Genomic DNA, 21,140 nt, shown 5'->3' on the forward strand with positions numbered 1-21,140 from the left:
CTTTAGTGGGCTCTGACAAGAGATCCCCTAAATCTGTTTGTACAGCTTGTATGAATCTTTTCTGTCCATTGACTGTAAAATTAAGCCTTCTATACGCAATACAGAGCTAAAATGTCTGTAGGCACGCCTAGGTTTCTTTTTACTGATGATACACTGCACCATGTTGTGGCCGGAGATGCTGAAAACAATAAAACATTCCGTAAAAAAGTCTGATCCAGTTTCACCAGGGAAAGTGTGTTTTTGATGAAGTGGGCCCATGTGCACTGTCTCTGTTTTTTATTTAGATTCCTCCATACAGTATATCACTTATAGTGGGCCTCCATCATCTCCCACATGTGCTTACAGGAGGTTGCATGAGGTTCTGCTTGGTTCCGATCTGTGTTGTTCAAATCCCCAACCAAAAATATGTTGCAGTTAGCAAATATGCTGAATAAATTATCTTAAAAGTTCATCACTGCTCTGGAGGGGGAGTATACATGCAAGAAAAAAACAAAAACCTTCTCAATAATCTTCTCTTCTGAGTAGGAACAGGGAATAATATTGCGAGCAAACAGTGAAGTTACCATACCACTTATTGATGTGTTGTAACTTAAAATCTCCAACCAGTCCCACTGCTTCCCCCAATCAATCAGCAGCATTGCTGACATCACAGTGTGTTTCATGGGCTGATTCTCTATATCCAAGTCTCCCTGTCCCCGTGCACTAGTGTAGTGAACCGAGTCTGGTTCTCCCTGAGGTTTGTTTAGCTCCAGTGATCTTCTGGGCTGCAGGCTGGGCTTGAGGCTCACTCTTTCTGGGCTCTGGTCCACCTTATTTGAGAACCATAAAAAAACATTCTCCAGAAAGACAGCAGATGATTTACCAGTCACAGGAGATTTTCTTCATGGAGGACACCGGTCGTCCGTACTGAGACGGTATTTTAGCCATTATTTTATCATAAATAAAAGAAGAGACATAAGACAACACAACTGAAGTGAGGGTGAGTTCATTTTTTATTACTATACAGTACCATGCCGAATCAATTTTCTTGCTCTGAAAATGTCATTCAGAAAACCATAATTGCACGGTTTATGTGGGAGACAGAAACAATGCTCTTGTGTCCACCCACATCACTGACCGCTACAACTGCAATCCTCAACACTTGCCATGTACACCATCTGCACACCGACAAGTTAATCTCTCACACATCTTTGTAAGCCGTGCTTCTCCAACATGCTATTCTCTCCTCCCTCTCTCTCTCTCTCTCTCTCTCTCTCACACACACACACACACACACACACACACACACACAACGAACGTAATTAATCCGAGAGGTTAAAAAAGTTGCATTAAATGCTGAAAAAAACTCTCACACACTCTGCTACTTTTCTAGGTTGAAGAGAAGAGAAGAGAAGAGAAGAGAAGAGAAGAGAAGAGAAGAGAAGAGAAGAGAAGAGAAGAGAAGAGAAGAGAAGAGAAGAGTCCTCTTCACTTACCTTTAGGTAGTGAACGTTTCTCGGTGGACTGAACTCCCAAAACCATAGGCTTCATAGCCATATAGCCATTTCTGCTTTCACTGTAAGTAAGAATCACAGTATGTCAGCAGGCTTTTTACATTATTAACAAAATACAATAGAACTGTAGATATATCAACATGTCTCACCCTGAATCTGGATGTAACAAGACATTTCTATAGTAAGAGTCATCTCCCAGTCTGGAGCAGCAGAAACAGTCACGTTTTCTGCGCAGGAAATTCAACAGGTCGCCAAAACAGCAGTACTCAGTTATCACCAAAGTCGGACCTTCGGTAAAAGCAAACGGCAATCAGATTTTTGGCTAACTGCATTACCGAATTCGTTTATTCTCCTATTTCTCTTAATTCAGTTCATTTCAAACAAAATTCAATTTAATTCAATTCGGTTTTACCCGCTTTAGTGACCTAATAATACGTGAAATAGCCAAAAGATTTGATTAGAAAATTTGGGAGTTTTTTAGAATGAAACTTACTTTTCATTATTAAATTCATAATGTATATAAAATAACAAAGACTAACAATGTAAATTACAGTAACATATTTTGCTGCAAAGTTTGTGGGAGTAATAGAGTAGTTCCTCTCTCTCTCTCTATTTCTCTTTCTCTCTCTCTCTCGCTCTCTCTGTCTCTTTCTCTCTCTCTGTCTCTCTTTATCTCTCTCTTTCTCTCTCTCTGTCTCTTTCTTTCTTTCTTTCTCTCTCTCTTTATCTCTCTCTCTCTCTCTGTGTCTCTTTCTCTCTCTCTCTCTCTGTCTCTCTCTCCCTTTATCTCTCTCTCTCTCTTTCTCTCTCTCTGTCTCTTTCTTTCTCTCTCTCTCTCTGTCTCTTTCTCTCTCTCTCTTGCTCTCTCTCTCTCTTTATCTCTCTCTCTGTCTCTCTTTATCTCTCTCTCTGTGTCTCTTTCTCTCTCTCTCTCTTTCACTCTCTCTCTTTCTCTCTCTCTCTTTATTTCTCTCTCTCTCTGTGTCTCTCTCTCTCTCTCTCTCTCTCTTTATTTCTCTCTGTCTCTTTCTTTCTCTCTGTCTCTTTCTTTCTCTCTCTCTCTCTCTCTCTCTCTCTCTCTCTCTCTCTCTCTCTCTCTTTATTTCTCTCTGTCTCTTTCTCTCTCTCTCTCTCTCTCTCTCTCTCACCTCCAACAGTGCAGGCGCCCAGCAAGTTGACGATGTTTATGTGGTTGCCGAGGTAACTGAGCACCTTCAGTTCTGACATCAGAGCCTCTTTCTCAGTGGCATGAGCGCTCGCTGCGGAACAACATCAAATGACAGACAGATGAATATGAAAACTGTAAAACAGCCAGACAAAAGCCACACCTGCAGCTTACATTCTAAGCGCTAAAATAAACTGTTGGTTTATTCATGAATTCATTTATTCTTAAGTGACCTAAAAACTTCTAACAATGTAAAAGTGCTATATTATTTCATAGATGTTATTAACTGTGCTTCTGAAACCTGACCCTTTTAACATAAAGTACATATTACGTTACTGACATAAGGGTATGTAGGTTGTGTCCTCTAACACTTAGTCTTGTCTTAGCGGTAATATAACCTGATCTTTGTGAGGAGTATTGATCTTGGGTTCTTGGAACTGAACCTGTTATGTCCCTCAAGTGAAAGAGTCAGTTTTCGCACAGTTTTATTTACCAGAGTGACTGCAGAGTGATACCGTGTTTCCGAACGAGGTGTTATAGCACACCCTTTGACACCTGCAGCTTCCCTGTGTATTAACAAAGAATTGCGGGATTCGTTAATCTCCACAACTATACTTACGTTTGAGCATTTTGACTGCTACGGTCATCACTGTATCAGCCTTGGACATTCCATATGCTGTGGCTTCCACCACCTTCCCAAATGCTCCTGAGCCGAGAGTTTTGCCTGCGGATGCAGAAAAAAAATCTACTGATATAAATCTGTTGTACTGAAAGCTCTTCTTTTACACAAAGCTGAGAAACGTGCCTAAAGTTTCTCTCACACCATGATGACCTTTGATCTAAATCAAATGGGGAACTTGTTAACTATTACCATCCCTTTTGGGATAATGTGTTAGTTTGCTTTGTAGGTCTGGAGTGATGCCATACTTCCATAAAACCCACAGAAAGTACAGTACACTATAAAACACATTGAAGTAGGGGTCACACAGAGTACCGCTGACTGATGGCGCCAGTGACGGAGATGGTAAACAAATACCAAACTGACCGAATCGCAGCCTGTCCCGTGGAAACTCCCACTGGTGGTCGTACGGAAGCTGGGTCGGGTCTATATAGACGTAGTTGTTGCCATGGATTCCTTCAATGACTTTCCACTGGATTTGGTATTTAGGTTTCTGAAAGATGTATACGCAGGATGGATTTTTAACAAAGGGACAAAGGCAGATTTTAGAAAATGTTCCCAAACAAGACATAAACCACATTGATTTATTGGTCCATTATAACAGCAATAAAACAGCGCACTTCTGCTTTTGCCTGTAGTACAACAGCGTAGCTCAGGTCTCACACGGAGACAATAAATGATAATAAATGTCATCCGTTACTATTAAACACGGGGATCAACTGATCTATGGTTGTTTAATGGTATAAGCCTTGTGGTTCGAAACTAATGAAACGTATTTTCTTAGGATGGCTGATTAAATATGTCTGTGCTGAAATTCTTATAAACTATAAATCTATAACAAACTAAGCGTGTGTGTGTGTTTGTAACAATGTGTTTGTGTGTCTGTTTGTTGTTGCTGTTGAATTCTTATGCATAGTGGGATGGCTGCCATGGATGACACATAAAAGATCATGAGTGCCGGTTTACAAAGTGATCTAATCACCCCCCAGGGGTTCCCTCATGGGGCAAAACAATGTGTTTTGCCATGAGAACCACAATTGACCTGGAAACACATGAATAATTCTACATCTGGTTTGAATTTGTAATATTCTATACAATGTCAAGCTTAAATAGCTGTTAATATTTAGGGTTCCCTTTTATCTTTAGGAGAACACAAGAATACTATTAATATCATTTTGTTGTTTATTAGGTACCCTAAGCATAATCTGAAGATTAGTTTTGTACACAGCAGTTATAGTATGTTATATTCATTCATTCATTCATTCATTCATCTTCTACCGCTTATCCGAACTACCTCGGGTCACGGGGAGCCTGTGCCTATCTCAGGCGTCATCGGGCATCAAGGCAGGATACATCCTGGACGGAGTGCCAACCCATCACAGGGCACACACACACACACTCTCATTCACTCACGCAATCACACACTACGGACAATTTTCCAGAGATGCCAATCAACCTACCATGCATGTCTTTGGACCGGGGGAGGAAACCGGAGTACCCGGAGGAAACCCCCGAGGCACGGGGAGAACATGCAAACTCCACACACACAAGGCGGAGGTGGGAATCGAACCCCCAACCCTGGAGGTGTGAGGCGAACGTGCTAACCACTAAGCCACCGTGTCCCCCATGTGTGTTATATTTAGTAAATAAAATAACAGACAGTAATTTTGTAATATTCTTTTTTACCAGCAGACTGGCAGTGGACTTATGGGAAATTTTCAGTCAATATAAAAAATTGAATATACTTTTGTTTTTAACCACAGAATTTTAATGGTTAAAGATAACGGCTTTACATTTTGGGGTATCTCAGAGAGCAGAAATGGGTTTGATGTCACCATTTACTTTGAAGATACATTGAAGAAACTTGTGTGATAAAATCTAACATTTTTGTGTGTTTTTTTTTTTTTTCCTATGCAAATTTTCTATGCAAATATTGCGATAATAGGCTAGATAAAACCACAAATGTAAAAAAGTCTTAAAGTCCTGAGTGTCTACTTTCGTTTGAGCTTCATATTAAACACCACTGTGGATTGGGAAAAGACATTTTGTCAAAACTGTCAAAATAAACATATATGTTGTTCCATATACATACATATATATGCTGTTCCATACTGTATACAAACGATCAATGATATTATAAAGAAAAAAAAACCCTTCAACTTTTTTATTATTAAAAAAAATCAGCTCTGTAACCCTGCCAAAAATTCTGTAATCTCACTACTTATTCATTCTGCTCTGAATTGTATGATGTGTTCAGCCTTACCTGCATATACTTGTAAGTGAGAAAAAACAGGATGAGGCAAAGGATGGCTGCTGCAGCAATGAAGCCAATCAGCAATGGAGTGAAAAGCTCATGAGGAACAGAACGTTCTGGGAGAAAAAAAACAGACAAAGCAATAACAAAAACATATCAGAAAAAGAGAACACTGATAGACATTAACGTGAGGGTGAGATGCAAGATCGGTCTGGTGTTTTGGTTCATACAGTATAAGACACACAAAATAGAAAGAAAGAACGTAAGACTAAGAGTAAGTGTTACTTGTAGACAATTCCCTTATCTATGCAGGGATCCAATAATCACATACTGTAATCACATACAAACTCGAGCTTGTTTATTTTTTCCTCTACGACATTGTACGCGTTTCCCAACAACGACTGCGTTGCTAGGATCTGTTTTCTGTGTGTGTGTTTGAGTGTTATTGTTTTTTCTACTTTGTACTGTGAGGTGTAATAAGCTCTTTAGCCATAAGAAGCTTTCTCTCCATTTCAAATCAGAGAATGCCGACGCTGCAGGAAATAATCCCCTGTAAACCGGTCACTGGCTTTATCTTCTCCCCTCCCTCCATCTATCTCGCTATCCCTCCCTCCATTGTCCTACTGTGCCTAAAATACAGTGCCTTCATATCATCCCTTTTCTACAACACAAACACACAAACACACACACACACACACACACACATCTTGATCTTGGTACTTGGTCTGTTATGGAAGTTTAAACTTTGAAAACATTAGACCTTCTTGACTTAACATACTTTACTACAGCCAAACAGACTCAAGGAGCCTCGTCTGAATATACACCAGTGGAAACACATCTAACCGACTCCACCAATCAAAGCACTCCAGAAACTTGAGGTCTCCAAGCACTAAAAAAAAAAATAATCCGATTTGGACAAAAATAAGGATTACGGTTCGAGACAAATGTCTAATGAAATTCTATAAAAACTCTGATTAACTTTGCTTAACCTTGCAGTATGTACATGTTACTCAATCTGTGCTTGTAACATGAAAATAAACGAGAAATTCAGCCCAGCGTGATAAATTGCTCCGCACTGGCGAGGCGTAATCATCTCTGGGTTTTCTAAACAGTGTTCTGTACCCTGAAAAGTTTCACTCCAAGCAAGGCACACAACGGAACGGAGAGGTAAGCTGGCCAGATGCCTTAAACAGTCTGTCAAAAAATTAGATGTTACAAAATACAAACAACAGATGACATCTGGGACATTTTCTCTGTGATTCTCTACATAATGAATGGGAAAGAAGGAACAGACGAAGCTAAGAGATGTCGAAAATCTCCAGCCAAGTCGCTAGCAGAAACAGAGAGTGATGGAGTGTGAGAAAAGCGAGCGATAAATCAGAGAGAAATTCAATGGAGTGTAATGCCTGAATGAATCAAAAACCAAAACAACAGCAGAACGGAACGGAATTATGGTTGTTATTATGAAGCCAAGCCAGCTACTCAGATGCAGTGGACAGTTTGTAATAGAATTGAACATAAAAGGGAAATGATAGCTTGGACAAAGAGATTACAAAAGCATTAAGCTTTAAAAGTTCAACGCATGGATGCATCACAAACTAATTATGCTGCTCAGTACAAAGATTTCGATCTTTTCTGGTCTGGTTTCTGTTATATATTTTTTCAATTCCAATATTTACACAAAAGGAAATCCAAGAACTTAAAAATGTGTATCCTGAAACAAGATCACAACAAAATCAACGAAAAATGTTTGAGAAGAAATAAGACGTTCTCTACGATAGCGCTTTTAGTCTCCAGTCTTTTTTTTAATATATAATAAAAAAAAAAAAGAAGGCAGCGTATGACATCTGTCAAGATTATAACAGATGTCAGGGAGAATTTTTTTTTTGGATCCTCTCAATTATAACTGCCAAGAGGATTGAGGCAAAGAGGCTAGAGGCAGCTCGAGAGGTAACTGGTGGCCCGCACGAATACTTAGAGGACATGTTTATGCTTATATGTTTATGTTTATACCAAAGACCTAAATGCAAATTTTAACAAATAAAATTTAGATATAATTTATAATTACATCTAAATTATTATATATGTATATGTATATATATATATATTTCACTATTATAATATACTATTCAATATTTTTGCAACATATGATACTGAAAAAACATCTGAAACCTAACCTTTTTTTCGTTGTTTTTCCTGTATTTTGTCCTAAGGGTATGCAAATTTTCGTACTTAACATTCCTCAGTTCGTTAGTTACACGTCAGGTAAATCTACTGAACTGATCTTCAAACAGAATGATAACATACTCTATTTTGGTACTTTGTCCTTATATAATTGTCACATTACAGATAATGAACTCATTTAGTCTTTATCATTGTAAAATAAATCATTTTAACTGATAATAATAATTACAAATCATTTTATATTGTTTTGCCGTTTTGTTATTGGAACTCTTTTTTTTTTTTAAAGAAGACTAAAATATAAAGCCCCAACAAGCTCTCAGTAACCTGAGGTACGAAGTTAATGCTTAACTTAATGCAGAAGTGCCGTTAAAGGTTGGATTTTCTATGTTTTCAGTTCAGGCTTATTAACCCGTAGCTACCGTGTAGTATTAGTAAGACTAACAATGCTACCAATACTACTTCTGTACTACCTTTTATCAGAAGGATAGAGCAGTACATTTACACACACACACACACACACACACACACACATAACAAGCATTTCATTTGATGTCCTAGGGATTGGTCACCTTGGATCCTGGTAACCTTGTCTGTTGTTTTTTTTTTTTCTTTTGACTTTACACATAGAACTGGTTTTAAGTCTGGAATTAGTTCTTAACTGGGTGTGTGCTTTATTGTCTGAGGAGGGTGTTCATGATTGTTTGTGTTCTCACCGCTGATGGAAAACAACGTGTAGACAATCTCGCCTTCGGCTGAAGCTACACACTCCAGGGTGGGGTAATTGTTCTTGGTGATGTTTAAGCGGCTCTCCACCGCTCCCTTCCCAAAGGGTGGGTTAGTCATAGTCACGGTGACAACGTCCTCCTCCTCTTGTGTGGCATTTAACAAATTAGAACACCTAGAGGGTCACATAAGCAATCAACAATAGTCATGACCTCACACACAGACACACACCCACACACGCTTTACATAATTCTACATACAAGTTACTACATGTATACATGCATAATGTAAGCTTGCTTCAATTGTTCCTAAAAGGGTTTGTTTGTTGTTGTAATTAACACACGCAACCCTACAAAAAGTGCTGAATGTCTGTGTGATGTCCTTGCATTCACGTACCGACACACAAGGAACGGGGATCAACCAATGTTACTTCATCTAAGCCTTGATCATGCCGAAACTTCATAAACATCTTTTTTTTTGTATTGTAAGGACAAAAAATGTAGGATCACATGCAAGCATCAAGCTTGATTTTAGAGCAAATCCGTTGCACAGTTACAGATACACTAGTCAACACTTGATATCATCCTGTTGCACTCACTAACCATCACTGACTGCTGATTCTATTAGAAAAAGAAGAGGATTTCAAATCAAACATAGCGATACCGATTACACTCATACTGTATTGACCCTCTATACTGGATGAACGTTATGGTTTAGTGTTTGGTTTGCTCGGGACACCACCGGGTGTTTACTCAGTAGTGTGTCATCTAAGAATAACTGTCCCTCTAAGTACACACTGTTCCTATATTATCTTCTAAACTCACATGACTGCTCTGAGCCATCCGGCTCATTGCCCCGATCATGATACACTCATTGACCAATCACGATGTTCTCATAAACACCACCGTGACCCATTAGTTTCCTTTCAGTAAGATAGTTCTTACTTTCCATGCTTGTGCTTTCACTGTAAAGAAGATTGCAATGCACAGGAATGTGCACAATGAATAATTGACAAACTATGAGCATGTTTACCTGGAATGGGGTTGATCGCAGTAGTACCATGTGATCTGAGGTGGGGGATAACCTTCAGCCACACAGCGCACCTGACCATTAACCGGACCTTCGTGAGATACAATTGCTGGTTTACCTGCAGATTAAAGCGAAGGATTTAGTGCTTAGATGCTTTGTGGGAATAAAACCAGTATACTTTTCTATTCTAAAGCCCTATTCGGACGGGATTAGTTTTACGTGGGGACGTGGAGTAATGCAATTTTACCTCAGGACGTCTGTAATATTAATTGGCCAATTCGGACTGGACATGACATCTCAGTAAAACTAGCAGAAGTGGGAGGGGTAACTCGCTTTACGCACCACAGTAACCTCCTTGTCGTCATGTGCGTATGACGTTGCTTCCTGTTATCACGTGCGCAAACAGACAACATGGCGCCTCCATGCTTGCAAAACTACTTTTAAACAGGAAATGACGGAATTTTACCGTACATATTTACAGCGGGTCTATTCGGACGGGATTAGTATTACCTGAGGTCATTTTTCCGGACCTTTTTACAGAAGGTAAAAGTCGCCGTAATCTTTACTGACATTGTCCGTAATGATTACCGAGATGGCACATTCGGACGGGACTAAAATCACAGAGAAGCTCTGGTAATAATTACTTTACCCCCACGTCCCCACGTAAAACTAATCCCGTCCGAATAGGGCTTAAACCTGCATCCATGATACATTATAGTCAACTAAAGTAAAAGAGAATTGAAGCTACATCATTAGCATACAACAGCCGATGGTGCAACAAAGCAATCACATTTGTAAAGTGTGTACATACTTCTGTTTGCTCTGTGCTATTTGACACTGTAGTAACAACAGAGTACTGCTGTGAGTCACATGATTCACTGAAGCAGAACCGACATGCAACTGGCTCCTCTCGCATAACACAGCTATATCTGTTTCTTAGAAACTTACTTAGGACATGGACTTCAAATGTCAGGCGGATACTAGCGTCACCGTTGTTGGCCAGGAAAGTGTAGACACCGCTCTCTGATACTTTTAAACGCACAAGCTTTAACTGACTGTGATAACTGTAAAGAAAGAAACAACAATAAAACATCTCCATCCCTACATGTAGGGAAAACAAAACACCACCACCACCAAGCTGATAAGTGAAGACGTGTACGTACTCGTGTGCATACCTGTGCGCGTGCGAGTGAGTGGTGATAACATGGTCAGTTGTGTTTGTGAGATTTTTTCGATTGTAGCTCCAGATAAGCTCGTGTGGTTTAGGATAGGCTTCCATAGCCACACGCAGAGACAGACTGTCTCCTTCACGCACTCTCCATGTCCTGTTGTCTACGTGGGTCAGGTTAATAAAGCCTTTCCCTAAAACAGACACAATTCAAACACATTCAGTTTATATATATATAAATATCGAAAAACTGAAGAGGTCAAGTTGCATTGAAAATGACATTCTATTGCTGCTTAGTTTCAACTGAACAATTTTTAAAAACATTCATTCGTTCATTTTCTACCGCTTATCCGAACTACCTCGGGTCACGGGGAGCTCAGGTGTCATCGGGCAACAAGGCAGGATACACCCTGGACGGAGTGCCAACCCATCACAGGGCACACACACACACACTCTCATTCACTCACGCAATCACACACTACGGACAATTTTCCAGAGATGCCAATCAACCTACCATGCATGTCTTTGGACCGGGGGAGGAAACCGGAGTACCCGGAGGAAACCCCCGAGGCACGGGGAGAACATGCAAACTCCACACACACAAGGCGGAGGCGGGAATCGAACCCCCAACGCTGGAGGTGTGAGGCAAACGTGCTAACCACTAAGCCACCGTGCTCCCTTTTTAAAAACATGCTTGAGGTAAAAGAAAAAAGGATGAAAGGATGCATTGAGGAAATAATATTTTGGTTTCATTTTACGTAGGTATTTACATTCATACGTGAAATAAAACCAAAATATTATCTCGTTGTGGAAACATAACCTGCACCATTTCTGTGCAACTCAGTATTTTCTTTGGTTTGAAAGTGAAAATCCACATGAACACAGATGTGGGCACAAAAAAAAAAAAAAAAAAACTCTGTAAACCATGATCGCCACATTCAGTTATTTGTGAACTTAATTCCTCTTTTTAACTTTAGTTGTGATGAGACGTTTTTGGAGATTTTGATCTCAGGCTTTCAAACATGAAACGGAACTGAATCTACTGTCTTGTGTCCTTCTGAGTTCGTTCAGTTTACTCACATTTTTAAGGCGGTAGATGAACCTTTGTCGTTAAGTTGAACCATCTTGAAATATCTTACAGTGTATAAAGTGGAATGAATTTGAAGACCATGCAGCTGACTGCAAGAGAATTTACTAAAGCTAGACTAAAATGTAAAATGTTGTAGTGTATCTTGTGTATCAGTTGTTAGTTGGCCTTACTGTAGACATCCACCCAGACCGTCTCATTACTAATCCCTGCGGAGTTCTTGGCCTCACAGCGGTAGCTTCCCGAATCCCGGGTTGTCACGGCTTCTATTTGGAGGACGGCTGTACGTTTGTGCATGACTGGTTCGGTCAAAAGCTGCGAGTTTTGCTCCACGGATGCTTCCTGTAGAACCGTAGCGAGAACATATTCGCAGAGTCGGTAAAAAAAATAAAAGACGGTAACGTGCATAACATAATTTGCAAAAGTTATAATGCTGTATTTGCATGTATGAGTTGATTTGCTCAGTCATTAGTATTCTCTTGAGATCTAATTGAAACATGATAACAATGCAGGTTATTCATTTCAGGCTCTGTTTGTGGCGTTTAAGATTAGCTGTATCAGCGAGTCACTGTATTACACAGTAAAGCATATTAAGTTGCAACATCTTGCATCATACAAGGATTTACATTCCCGGAACAATATTTCTCTAATATTAAAATGCATGTGGAAAATATTTACAAGTTAATATGATTTCATAGAGCTCCAGATCAAAAGCAACTGAAGTGCCATTACCATTTAGAGCTGTAGTGTCATTTTGTGCCGTTGAATAAACATGCAGTTAATATGCAAAGTGTAAATGGGTTGTTACATGAAAACGATGAGTGTGTGTGTGTGTGTGTGTGTGTGTGTGAGCCTGTGTGTACTGTATGCACGCACAGAATACGGTACAGGTATGCACAGAAGAATCTGCCTGCGTTCTTACCACTCCGAGAGGTGGCACCCAGTTAACTTTTATATCACTGTTGACATTAGAAGTGGAGCAGGTGAGGGTGAGTCTCTGGCCCTGGGTACGAAGCACCCGGTCACGCTCGTGAAGTGAAATACGGGGTGGTGTTTCTGGAACTGACAGCCAATCAGTACAAAAAAATGGTTAACAGAACAAATATTCGACATAGACTGCTAAGCTGCGTTGACAGGATCTATATTAATAGTGCATGAAGAGAGAAAAGTCTGTCTCTGTCTTTCTGTGTCTCTTACCCAGTCGCACATCAAGGTTATAATGCACAGACTGTGCAGTCGTCTCTCCCAGAATTCCCACGCAGATATAGCATCCCTTGTAGTTGGGCTGGACGTTCACAATGGAAATGCCTGTCTCAATGCTAGCGCTGTACCTCATCCCGGATGGCAGTGGCTCTCCGTCACACGTCTCCAAATGCAGGTTAACCATTCTGGGGTCGGTGGGTAGGCAGGGGATTGAGGCAGTGTCTCTTGCCCCAGCCATGATGTCAGTGATAATGGGCTTTCTGAAGGCGTTGTCAGGATCTGCTAAGAGGAAGGCTAAATCAAGAACCAATGAAACACAATCAAGGGTCTAAGATTAAGACATGACATTGCAGTAGAGAGAGAGAGAGAGAGAGAGAGAGAGAGAGTCAGGCTGAATGGTAGAGAGAAAGATTGTGAGGAGAGAAACAAAATAAGATGGATATAAAAGACCCAATGGGACCCTTTTACCATGCCATTTCATAGCAATTTGTAGATGGTTACTGCTTAGGGACATGTTGGGATCCGTTGGATTTAAAGTGAAGAATTATTAATAAATAAAACACATCTATTCGTACACATGTGCAAGAGCGGGATTTGTGATCTGTCACACAGCTATGTGTTATTCAGACATACAGAATCTCTTTGCTTTTCTCTCAAACACACACAAATACTATGAGCTTCACCTACCTGTAACATACACATAAATGGAGTTATTCTGTCCTGTGGACTCCTCCAAGCAAATGTAATTGCCCCGGAACAGCGGAGTCACTCTGGTAACATTGATGGTTGACAGGTGGTGGTCCCTCTTCTCCTCCTTTATTGTCCGAGTTGGACGATCCTCCCGTATCCAACGCACGGGTGCTTCACCATGGCAACGAAGGACAAATTGGCCATACAGCTGCACCGCGAGCTGGGATCCGTCTGGTGTAATTACAGGCCTGGTACTGCCTATAAATTGGTCAAACAGGTCAAACATTACTCTATAGGGAATTTAAAAAAGTGCAGAACTGAAATGGGCTTTAAGGGTTTTTGTATTAAACATTGGTAGGTTGGTAGTGTGCAAAAAAGGTAGGGTACATAAAAATATATCCTAGCTCATTTACAGCACATAAAGCTCCCAAGTGGTTTAAAAAAAATAGCTTTGTAACCTTTACTGTACCGTGCTGCAGTTCATCATTGTCAGTCTCACCTGAGCCAAGTTGGGAAGCATGTTTACATAGCAGCTTGTTTTATTTCTTCACAAAATTTTCACCTAGCAATTCCTAATCCTCATCAATAATGAGAATCATTCTAACATGATCAATATTATGTGTGTGTGTGTCTGTGTGAGTGAGTGTGTGAGCTCATTTCCTCCATATCCTTGGCTCTTACTGAAGCTCCTCTTGCATGTTATGACAAATTACTTTGCCATGACATGCGCCAGTTTAAGTAGCTTACAAACATGTCTGGCAAAGTAAGAAGGGAAATGCCATGTCTTACTCCATTTACTAATCAACATGCCCGTCAAACTGTAGCCCTTCTAGGTTGTATTTTATATCTGATATCATAGTAGCGTTCATAAACATGCACTTGTGTTTGCGTTGTGTACGAGTCACTTCTTTGAATCTTTAGTAAACCGCATGCGTGTCTAACCTGAATCCGCCTTGCATGTGACTGACAAACAAGCTGAAGCTGAAGAGTCATAACACGGATACAAACGTTTGAACAAGGATTTGCACAGAAGGATATCATGGCATATCATATTATTTTACAATATGGTACAAAAGCAAACAAACAGCAACCATGAGTGCGGAGTAAACGGTCGCACTTACTGTGGTCACACACTGCATTATTCTTTTTTTTTTTTTTTTTTTTTTTTTTGACATGGATTGTGGAAAGCAGTTAAACAGGTCTAATTTCAATTAAAATTAGTATTGAGTTGTTGTGATCTTGGCTGCCAACATTCTGTCCAAATATGCCACAGAAGCTGGTGTGACGTGTATACTGCAGAAAACTACAGTACCAGACAGCAAATATTGTCCATAATAAATAAAACTTCCTCATCCTCAATGTCTGATAAGCTGATAAACTGTCAAAAACAAGGTCTGGCATTTGCTTTTATATCCAGTACTTTAAGCGTTTCAGTGATTCTTAAATACACCATCGCTAATGTGTAAGCATTTCTACTTAGTACTTAGTAATTATTGTAATCACGAGGTGAAGAAAGAGAAGGATGAGGTAGAAAATGGCTCACTGCTATGCAGAGGTATGTATGTGTGCGTGTGTGTGTGTGTGTGTGTGTGTGTGTGAAAAAGTGAAAGATAGACAGACTTAGTGAGAAAGAGAGTCAACACTAAATACGTCACCAGTTATTTCAGCATGTGTGCTTTGGGATTATATTTACAGCATATTTACTCTGGTTTAGAGGTTCCTGGTTTTTAGTAAATGGCTATTATGAGATTTGACTGGTTCCTGTTGGGTGCGTTTTCTTCTGAGTGAGTGACTGCTTTTTTTGTAAACAGCAGAGACTAAAAGATCCTTGAAGGTGGCTTAAGCATCACAAATATCGCATCTACACAACTGACCACATCTCTCATGCAGATAGAAAAGACATTTCCAAGTCTCTTCAAATCAAGTGTCCTAGTAACTAAGGTTAATATATATATATAGAGAAAAAACTGAGAGAAAAATTGTAATGGGAAGAAAGACTAGATTCGCAAAGACCAGACATCTAACTGTACTAGGTACAGTACAGTATATCAGAGATACAAATCAGTAAATAAATAAATGAATAAATACACTAGTGGTGTCTTTACTGATGACACCAGATCATCGCATTCATATGTGCTGGATAAACATCCCATTCCATATTTAGTCCCTGCCCTTCCACTAGATATTGGAGGATGCCTGTGAGGAATTGTGATCATTCAGCTACAAGAGAATTAGTGATGTTGGGTGAGGAGGTCTGGGGTGCAGTCGGTGTTCCAGTTCATCCCAAAGGTGTTCTGTAGGGTTGAGTCAGAGTCAGGGCTCTGTGCAGGACCCTCAAGTTCTTCCACTAAAACCTTAATGGTTTTCATGTCTAGAGCTCAATTTGTGCGAAGGTGCATCATCATGATGGAACAGGTTTAAACCTCTTAGTACCAGTGAAGGAAAACTGAAAAATGGTTCAGCATACAAAGACTTTTACACTTCCTTCTTTGTGGCAACAGTTTGGCGAAGAACCACATGTGGGTATCAGGTGTCTACATACCTTTGGCCATAATGTGCAAATAAAGGATTAGACTTTAGGCAACACCGTACTGTTGCTAATTCCTCTTAAATTGGTTGAACTGTTCAGAATGGACGCTTGAACCGTCAGAGCACCAAAAATATGGCAAACAAGAAAGCAACAAGGCCCAAAAGGTGATGCTGACTTGACTGAATTTTGACAGTCACATTGAACATAAAAGTGGTCTGGTATTTTTGTTTAAAATTACTCTTTTAGAATATTATCCTTATTTCAATTTTAACTGCAGTAAAAAAATTAGATCTTCTGTTGCCTGATAACAAAAACAGGCTGATGTCACAAAAAGTGCTTCATCTTTTGACACATTGAGGATTGAGGATGTCATACATTGAAGATGGGCTGATTATGGTGGTGTGGTGTGACAAATGATTTGGTGGAATTGTGTTACTATCATTAATAGTATCATTAATGATACTATTATCATTAATTGTGATAATATCATTAAGTCCAAACTCAGCTTTACCTTGTGGTAAAACAACTCAGCTAATTTTGTGCAGTGTTGTAGTTAGATGAAGTCCTTTTTTCTGGCTTGTGCAACATCAACACGACAAAATAAAAACCTCAATAACTTGATTGCAATGAAAATACACTAAACACCAAAAGTATTTGGACACCTGATCATCATACCCAGCAAACCAAAACCGCATGCATTAACCTTAACCTTTTCCACTAGATTTTGAAGCTTGTTGTTGGGATTTGTGGTCATTCAGACACAAGCTCATTAGTTTGGGAGGTCTGGGGTTGAGTCACTGTTCCAGTTTAACCCAAACTTTTTTGCATGAGCAATTTGCATGCGCGAGACCACGTATATATTTTTGCGTCCAAATTTCTGTTTTCTGACTTTATGTCTGTTGTACTAACGACATGTCACCCCGAGCAAAACGGAAAACACGCTCTGTGTGCCTTGTCCCTTGTGCGCTCGCGCTGCCTTTCCTTTTGCACTGAGTGCGTGCATCCAAAGACCAAAAACAGGAGTCAAAATATAGTAACGATTTAGTGCGCAAGTTTCAGAGAGAAAATAAAATGCATGCTAATCAGACAGCAGCAAAGTAAACAGCAAAAAAAAAACACTTATTTTTTATGTCTTTTTAATGCAACTCCCATCGCGTGTCATCGATTTCCAAGCCGCAGTATAGAAGCTGTCGGTTCAATTAAGTTTATAAATAGCTGATTTGTCTGTGCCTGTTTATGGATGTCTAAAGTTTCTTTAAGCAGTCTACGATCTGGCACGCCTTCTGACATCCTGTACTGTCAGATTTAATGTCATCGTTTGGGCGAGAAGGAGGTACAGCCATAAATAACCAGTTTCACTTGATGTGCGCTCTGGCTTCTGCACTACAACAAAACATTACTTTATTGAACGACCTACAACTATTAAAGCATTTCAGTTCATTTATCTTCAAGAAGTCAGATCATTATAATGCAGCCCGCGGCTTATCTGGCAACTTTCTGGAAAATAAACATGCTAGAAAAGGTTCTTCAGGAGAACCGGTTTTTGTTCCTTAAAGAACATTTCGCACTGTTTGTGTCTGCTGTTGTGTTGCAACAGTTCTTCGGTTGTTGTTGTTTGCTCATTGTGTAACGAAAGAAACTATAGAAACTCTACTGAACTGCATCATTCCTGGTTATGCAGTGGTGTAGACTTTTTTGTGCCTTTAGAATATATATATATATATATATATATATATATATATATATATATATATATATATATATATATATATATATATTCTAAATTCTTCTTAATTGTGCATGTATTTCAATATTTAAACCTTTACTCTTTAACGTTTGGGCATCATATCCACATATTCAGAAACAATGGGCCCCTGGGAACGGATGCACGAAAGGCCCCGATGTTGAATGACATCAATAACAATTATATTCCTGCAGAAAATAGTGATAAACGCTCACTTTCAAGGTGCAATGATAGAGGCATATGTTAAAGTGTAGAGTACTTTTCAGTTTTTCTGGGAGAAGTTTGGACCCTTAACTCTGGTTAGTTAATAAGACTTTGACTTTGGGGCCTCCTGACTCATTTGGGCCCCTGTGGCTTTGCCTGGCAGAATAAAGCTAACACACCAACTGCAGGCAAATGTACACGTTATGAGCCTTTGTTTATATGAGATATTATGATGGTTTTAGCATTAACTACAGATCACCCGATAAAAACACTCTTCTCGATGCTATACTGTCAATCTGAATAGTAAAGACTGCAAAATAAAGATGCATCGAAATGAACATCAAGGTGTGCCACGAGATAACGGTCCTATTATAAGTGAATAATAAATAATGATGTCATTCAGCTTACAGTCAGCACGCGCCCGTTCCATAAATATAGAATTCACCTAGAACTAATCAAGACTCTATATCTCATAAGCTAAGTAAGCTGTTAGTACCAGTCACAATGAACTTTTTATGGTGACCCAAACTATAGTCAAATCTAAGCGCACGTTTTTTTTTTTTTTAACAGAATGTTTTTGTTCATTCCCACCGCACTGTGTTGCACGGAGCGGACATGAGCGCGCGCGTCATGAATTATTTACTGAAAAGCCGCGCGAGCTGCACTGCGTTACGTTACGTTATCTCCCCGCGGCTAAGCACGCCAATATCCGGTTTCTCCGATCTCCTCCAGTAACTGCTCAACTCAACACACCGTGAGCTCAAAACACGCACACAGAGAGATAGAGACAGAGAGAGAAACAGATCATAATGTTAAGCAAACGGAGCAAAACAGCTACACCGCATGCAACAAGTGTCTGATCAGAAGTCTGAATCTATGCACAGCGTTGGATATGTCTATGCCACAAATACCACGCTAAAGTAACATTACAGGTGTTAATTCTCACACTGCTGTGTTAAATTCCATCTGAACGAGCTCGTGCACTCATCATCACTTTGGTGCTGAAAGATCTCAGGTGTTCAAGCTTTTTAGAGAAGTTTCCAGACTAATTCACCTCCTTTTTCCCCCACACCAGGGGTGCACATAATTATAAACATCTACCATGCTCACATTCACCTCGAGAAGCACGTTTACACACTATTATCTCCAGCCAGATCCTACACACTCAATCACTTTTGCGCACAGAAATCGGAGACTGCGTGACGCATTAATGCTTGTGAACTTCTTTTATTTTTATTTTTAATGGAAAGCATGTAGACTTTGTAAAAGAAGAAGTTAAGGTATAGGTATTTTTTTTTTAAAAAGGCAGCAGCTTACCTGGTCGGAAGAGAAACTGTAACTCGACAAGAAACAGAAACCAGTGGTATTCCATTCTTATAATTCCATCTAGATTTCTCTTACGGTGTCTGTATGTATGTAAGTAAGTATTGTGTACGTGTGTGTGTGCACGTGTGAGTGTGTGTATATATTTATGTCCTCTTGTTATCCTGTGCGCTCTCTTATGCCACAGTAGTGTCGCTTCTGGAGCGAGGCGTGTTGCGCTCTTAAAGGAGCCGCGCTATTTTCTACCCAACAAAGCCGCGCGTAACGTTAGGAGTCTGAGGAATATAGGCGGGGCGCCTGCGTCTGCAACACTAATCGTGTGTGTGTGTGTGTGTGTGTGTGTGTGTGTGTGTGTTTACAGTAAGTGCCTTGTCATACCTGAGTCCTGACACGCACAAATTACAAGGTGTCAAAGTAGCCTTGAGCGTCTACTTTCATCGTGATGGAATTGGGATGGCTGATAATTAAACACTCCCCGGGAATAACTACTCATAGGGACACAATTCCTGAATTTAATTCAAACCTAACAATAGGAAATTATAAATTAAACGTATTATAGAAAGTTATGTGCTGTTAAAGCCTATTTATAAACATTTAACGTTTAATAGCCTATGAGCTATCAGACACAATTGAAATAGTGAAATCTCTCACTCGCTCATTTTCTACCGCTTATCCAAACTACCTCGGGTCACGGGGAGCCTGTGCCTATCTCAGGCGTCATCGGGCATCAAGGCAGGATACACCCTGGACGGAGTGTCAACCCATCGCAGGGCACACACACACTCTCTCTTTCACTCACACACTACGGATAATTTCCCAGAGATGCCAATCAACCTACCATGCATGTCTTTGGACCAGGGGAGGAAACCGGAGTACCCGGAGGAAACCCCCGAGGCACGGGGAGAACATGCAAACTCCACACACACAAGGCGGAGGCGGGAATCGAACCCCCAACGCTGGAGGTGTGAGGCGAACGTGCTAACCACTAAGCCACCACCCAGATAGCAATTACGTTTAGGCCACATGTGGGTATTATCTGGCACATATGGCCTAGACGTGGCATGGCTATACAGATATGGGCCAAATTGTGACCATATTTGTTTTGCCATAACTATAAAATCGGCGGGAAATGCTCTCTTGGTTCACAACTCATTTTGAGGTATGTGGCCCAGATAACAACGAACACATGAGAACCATATGTGGTTGAGCTATGGCACACAGTGAGAAACACCGACTTGTGGTAAACATTTGGCTTATACGTGGAAAAACACAGGAATCCTGAAATCAAGTGCGGTTGCTATGCATCTTCCCTCCTATTGGTGGAGTGAGACTACGGCGCGAATTTGACTGAGACTCGGGCAGCGGGCGGCATTTCTGCTTTCCTCACAACTGTGTAGGCTACGTTCAGGTAAGTGATTGGCACTTTACAGTTATATAATTGAAATATGCAGCATTATGTGTCAATATTACATGTTATAAGCGTTTAGTTATTAGTTTAATTGAGGTAGGGGTCAAATTAGCTAATATTTTCCTCAGTTTAACAATACAGTTTAATGTACGCTAGGGGTCTGCTGGTTTAATTCCGATGTTTTTGGCTATAAATCAACAGCACTTAAGTAAAGTTGGCCGCATATTTACAGCTGAGATGCATGAATGGATCAAAG

The 21,140-nt window shown here is 40.1% G+C and overlaps 1 protein-coding gene across 5 annotated transcripts in view; it reads right to left on the bottom strand.

Moving 5' to 3' along the window:
- kita (KIT proto-oncogene, receptor tyrosine kinase a) overlaps positions 1 to 19,660 on the bottom strand; it is a 29,502-nt gene extending 9,842 nt beyond the window's left edge. The window contains exons 1-15 of one of the 5 annotated variants that reach the window (XM_060866777.1): positions 19,471 to 19,660; positions 13,673 to 13,933; positions 12,980 to 13,264; positions 12,705 to 12,844; positions 11,956 to 12,124; positions 10,691 to 10,889; positions 10,476 to 10,591; positions 9,531 to 9,645; positions 8,489 to 8,673; positions 5,601 to 5,707; positions 3,704 to 3,830; positions 3,278 to 3,382; positions 2,642 to 2,752; positions 1,643 to 1,781; positions 1,476 to 1,555 (exon numbers count right to left, since the gene is read on the bottom strand). In XM_060866777.1, coding sequence (XP_060722760.1) covers positions 1,476 to 1,555; positions 1,643 to 1,781; positions 2,642 to 2,752; positions 3,278 to 3,382; positions 3,704 to 3,830; positions 5,601 to 5,707; positions 8,489 to 8,673; positions 9,531 to 9,645; positions 10,476 to 10,591; positions 10,691 to 10,889; positions 11,956 to 12,124; positions 12,705 to 12,844; positions 12,980 to 13,264; positions 13,673 to 13,933; positions 19,471 to 19,525 — 2,194 coding nt within the window. In that variant the 5' untranslated portion in view covers positions 19,526 to 19,660. Of the gene's footprint in view, positions 1 to 1,475; positions 1,556 to 1,642; positions 1,782 to 2,641; positions 2,753 to 3,277; positions 3,383 to 3,703; positions 3,831 to 5,600; positions 5,708 to 8,488; positions 8,674 to 9,530; positions 9,646 to 10,475; positions 10,592 to 10,690; positions 10,890 to 11,955; positions 12,125 to 12,704; positions 12,845 to 12,979; positions 13,280 to 13,672; positions 13,934 to 19,470 lie in introns of all 5 variants that reach the window. The other 4 variants (XM_060866775.1, XM_060866774.1, XM_060866773.1 and 1 more) reach the window with 4 other exon arrangements.
- Positions 19,661 to 21,140: the final 1,480 nt, after the last annotated feature.

The sequence above is a fragment of the Tachysurus vachellii genome, chromosome 3 (assembly GCF_030014155.1).
Source record: "Tachysurus vachellii isolate PV-2020 chromosome 3, HZAU_Pvac_v1, whole genome shotgun sequence".
In the NCBI taxonomy this organism is placed as follows: Eukaryota; Metazoa; Chordata; class Actinopteri; order Siluriformes; family Bagridae; genus Tachysurus; species Tachysurus vachellii.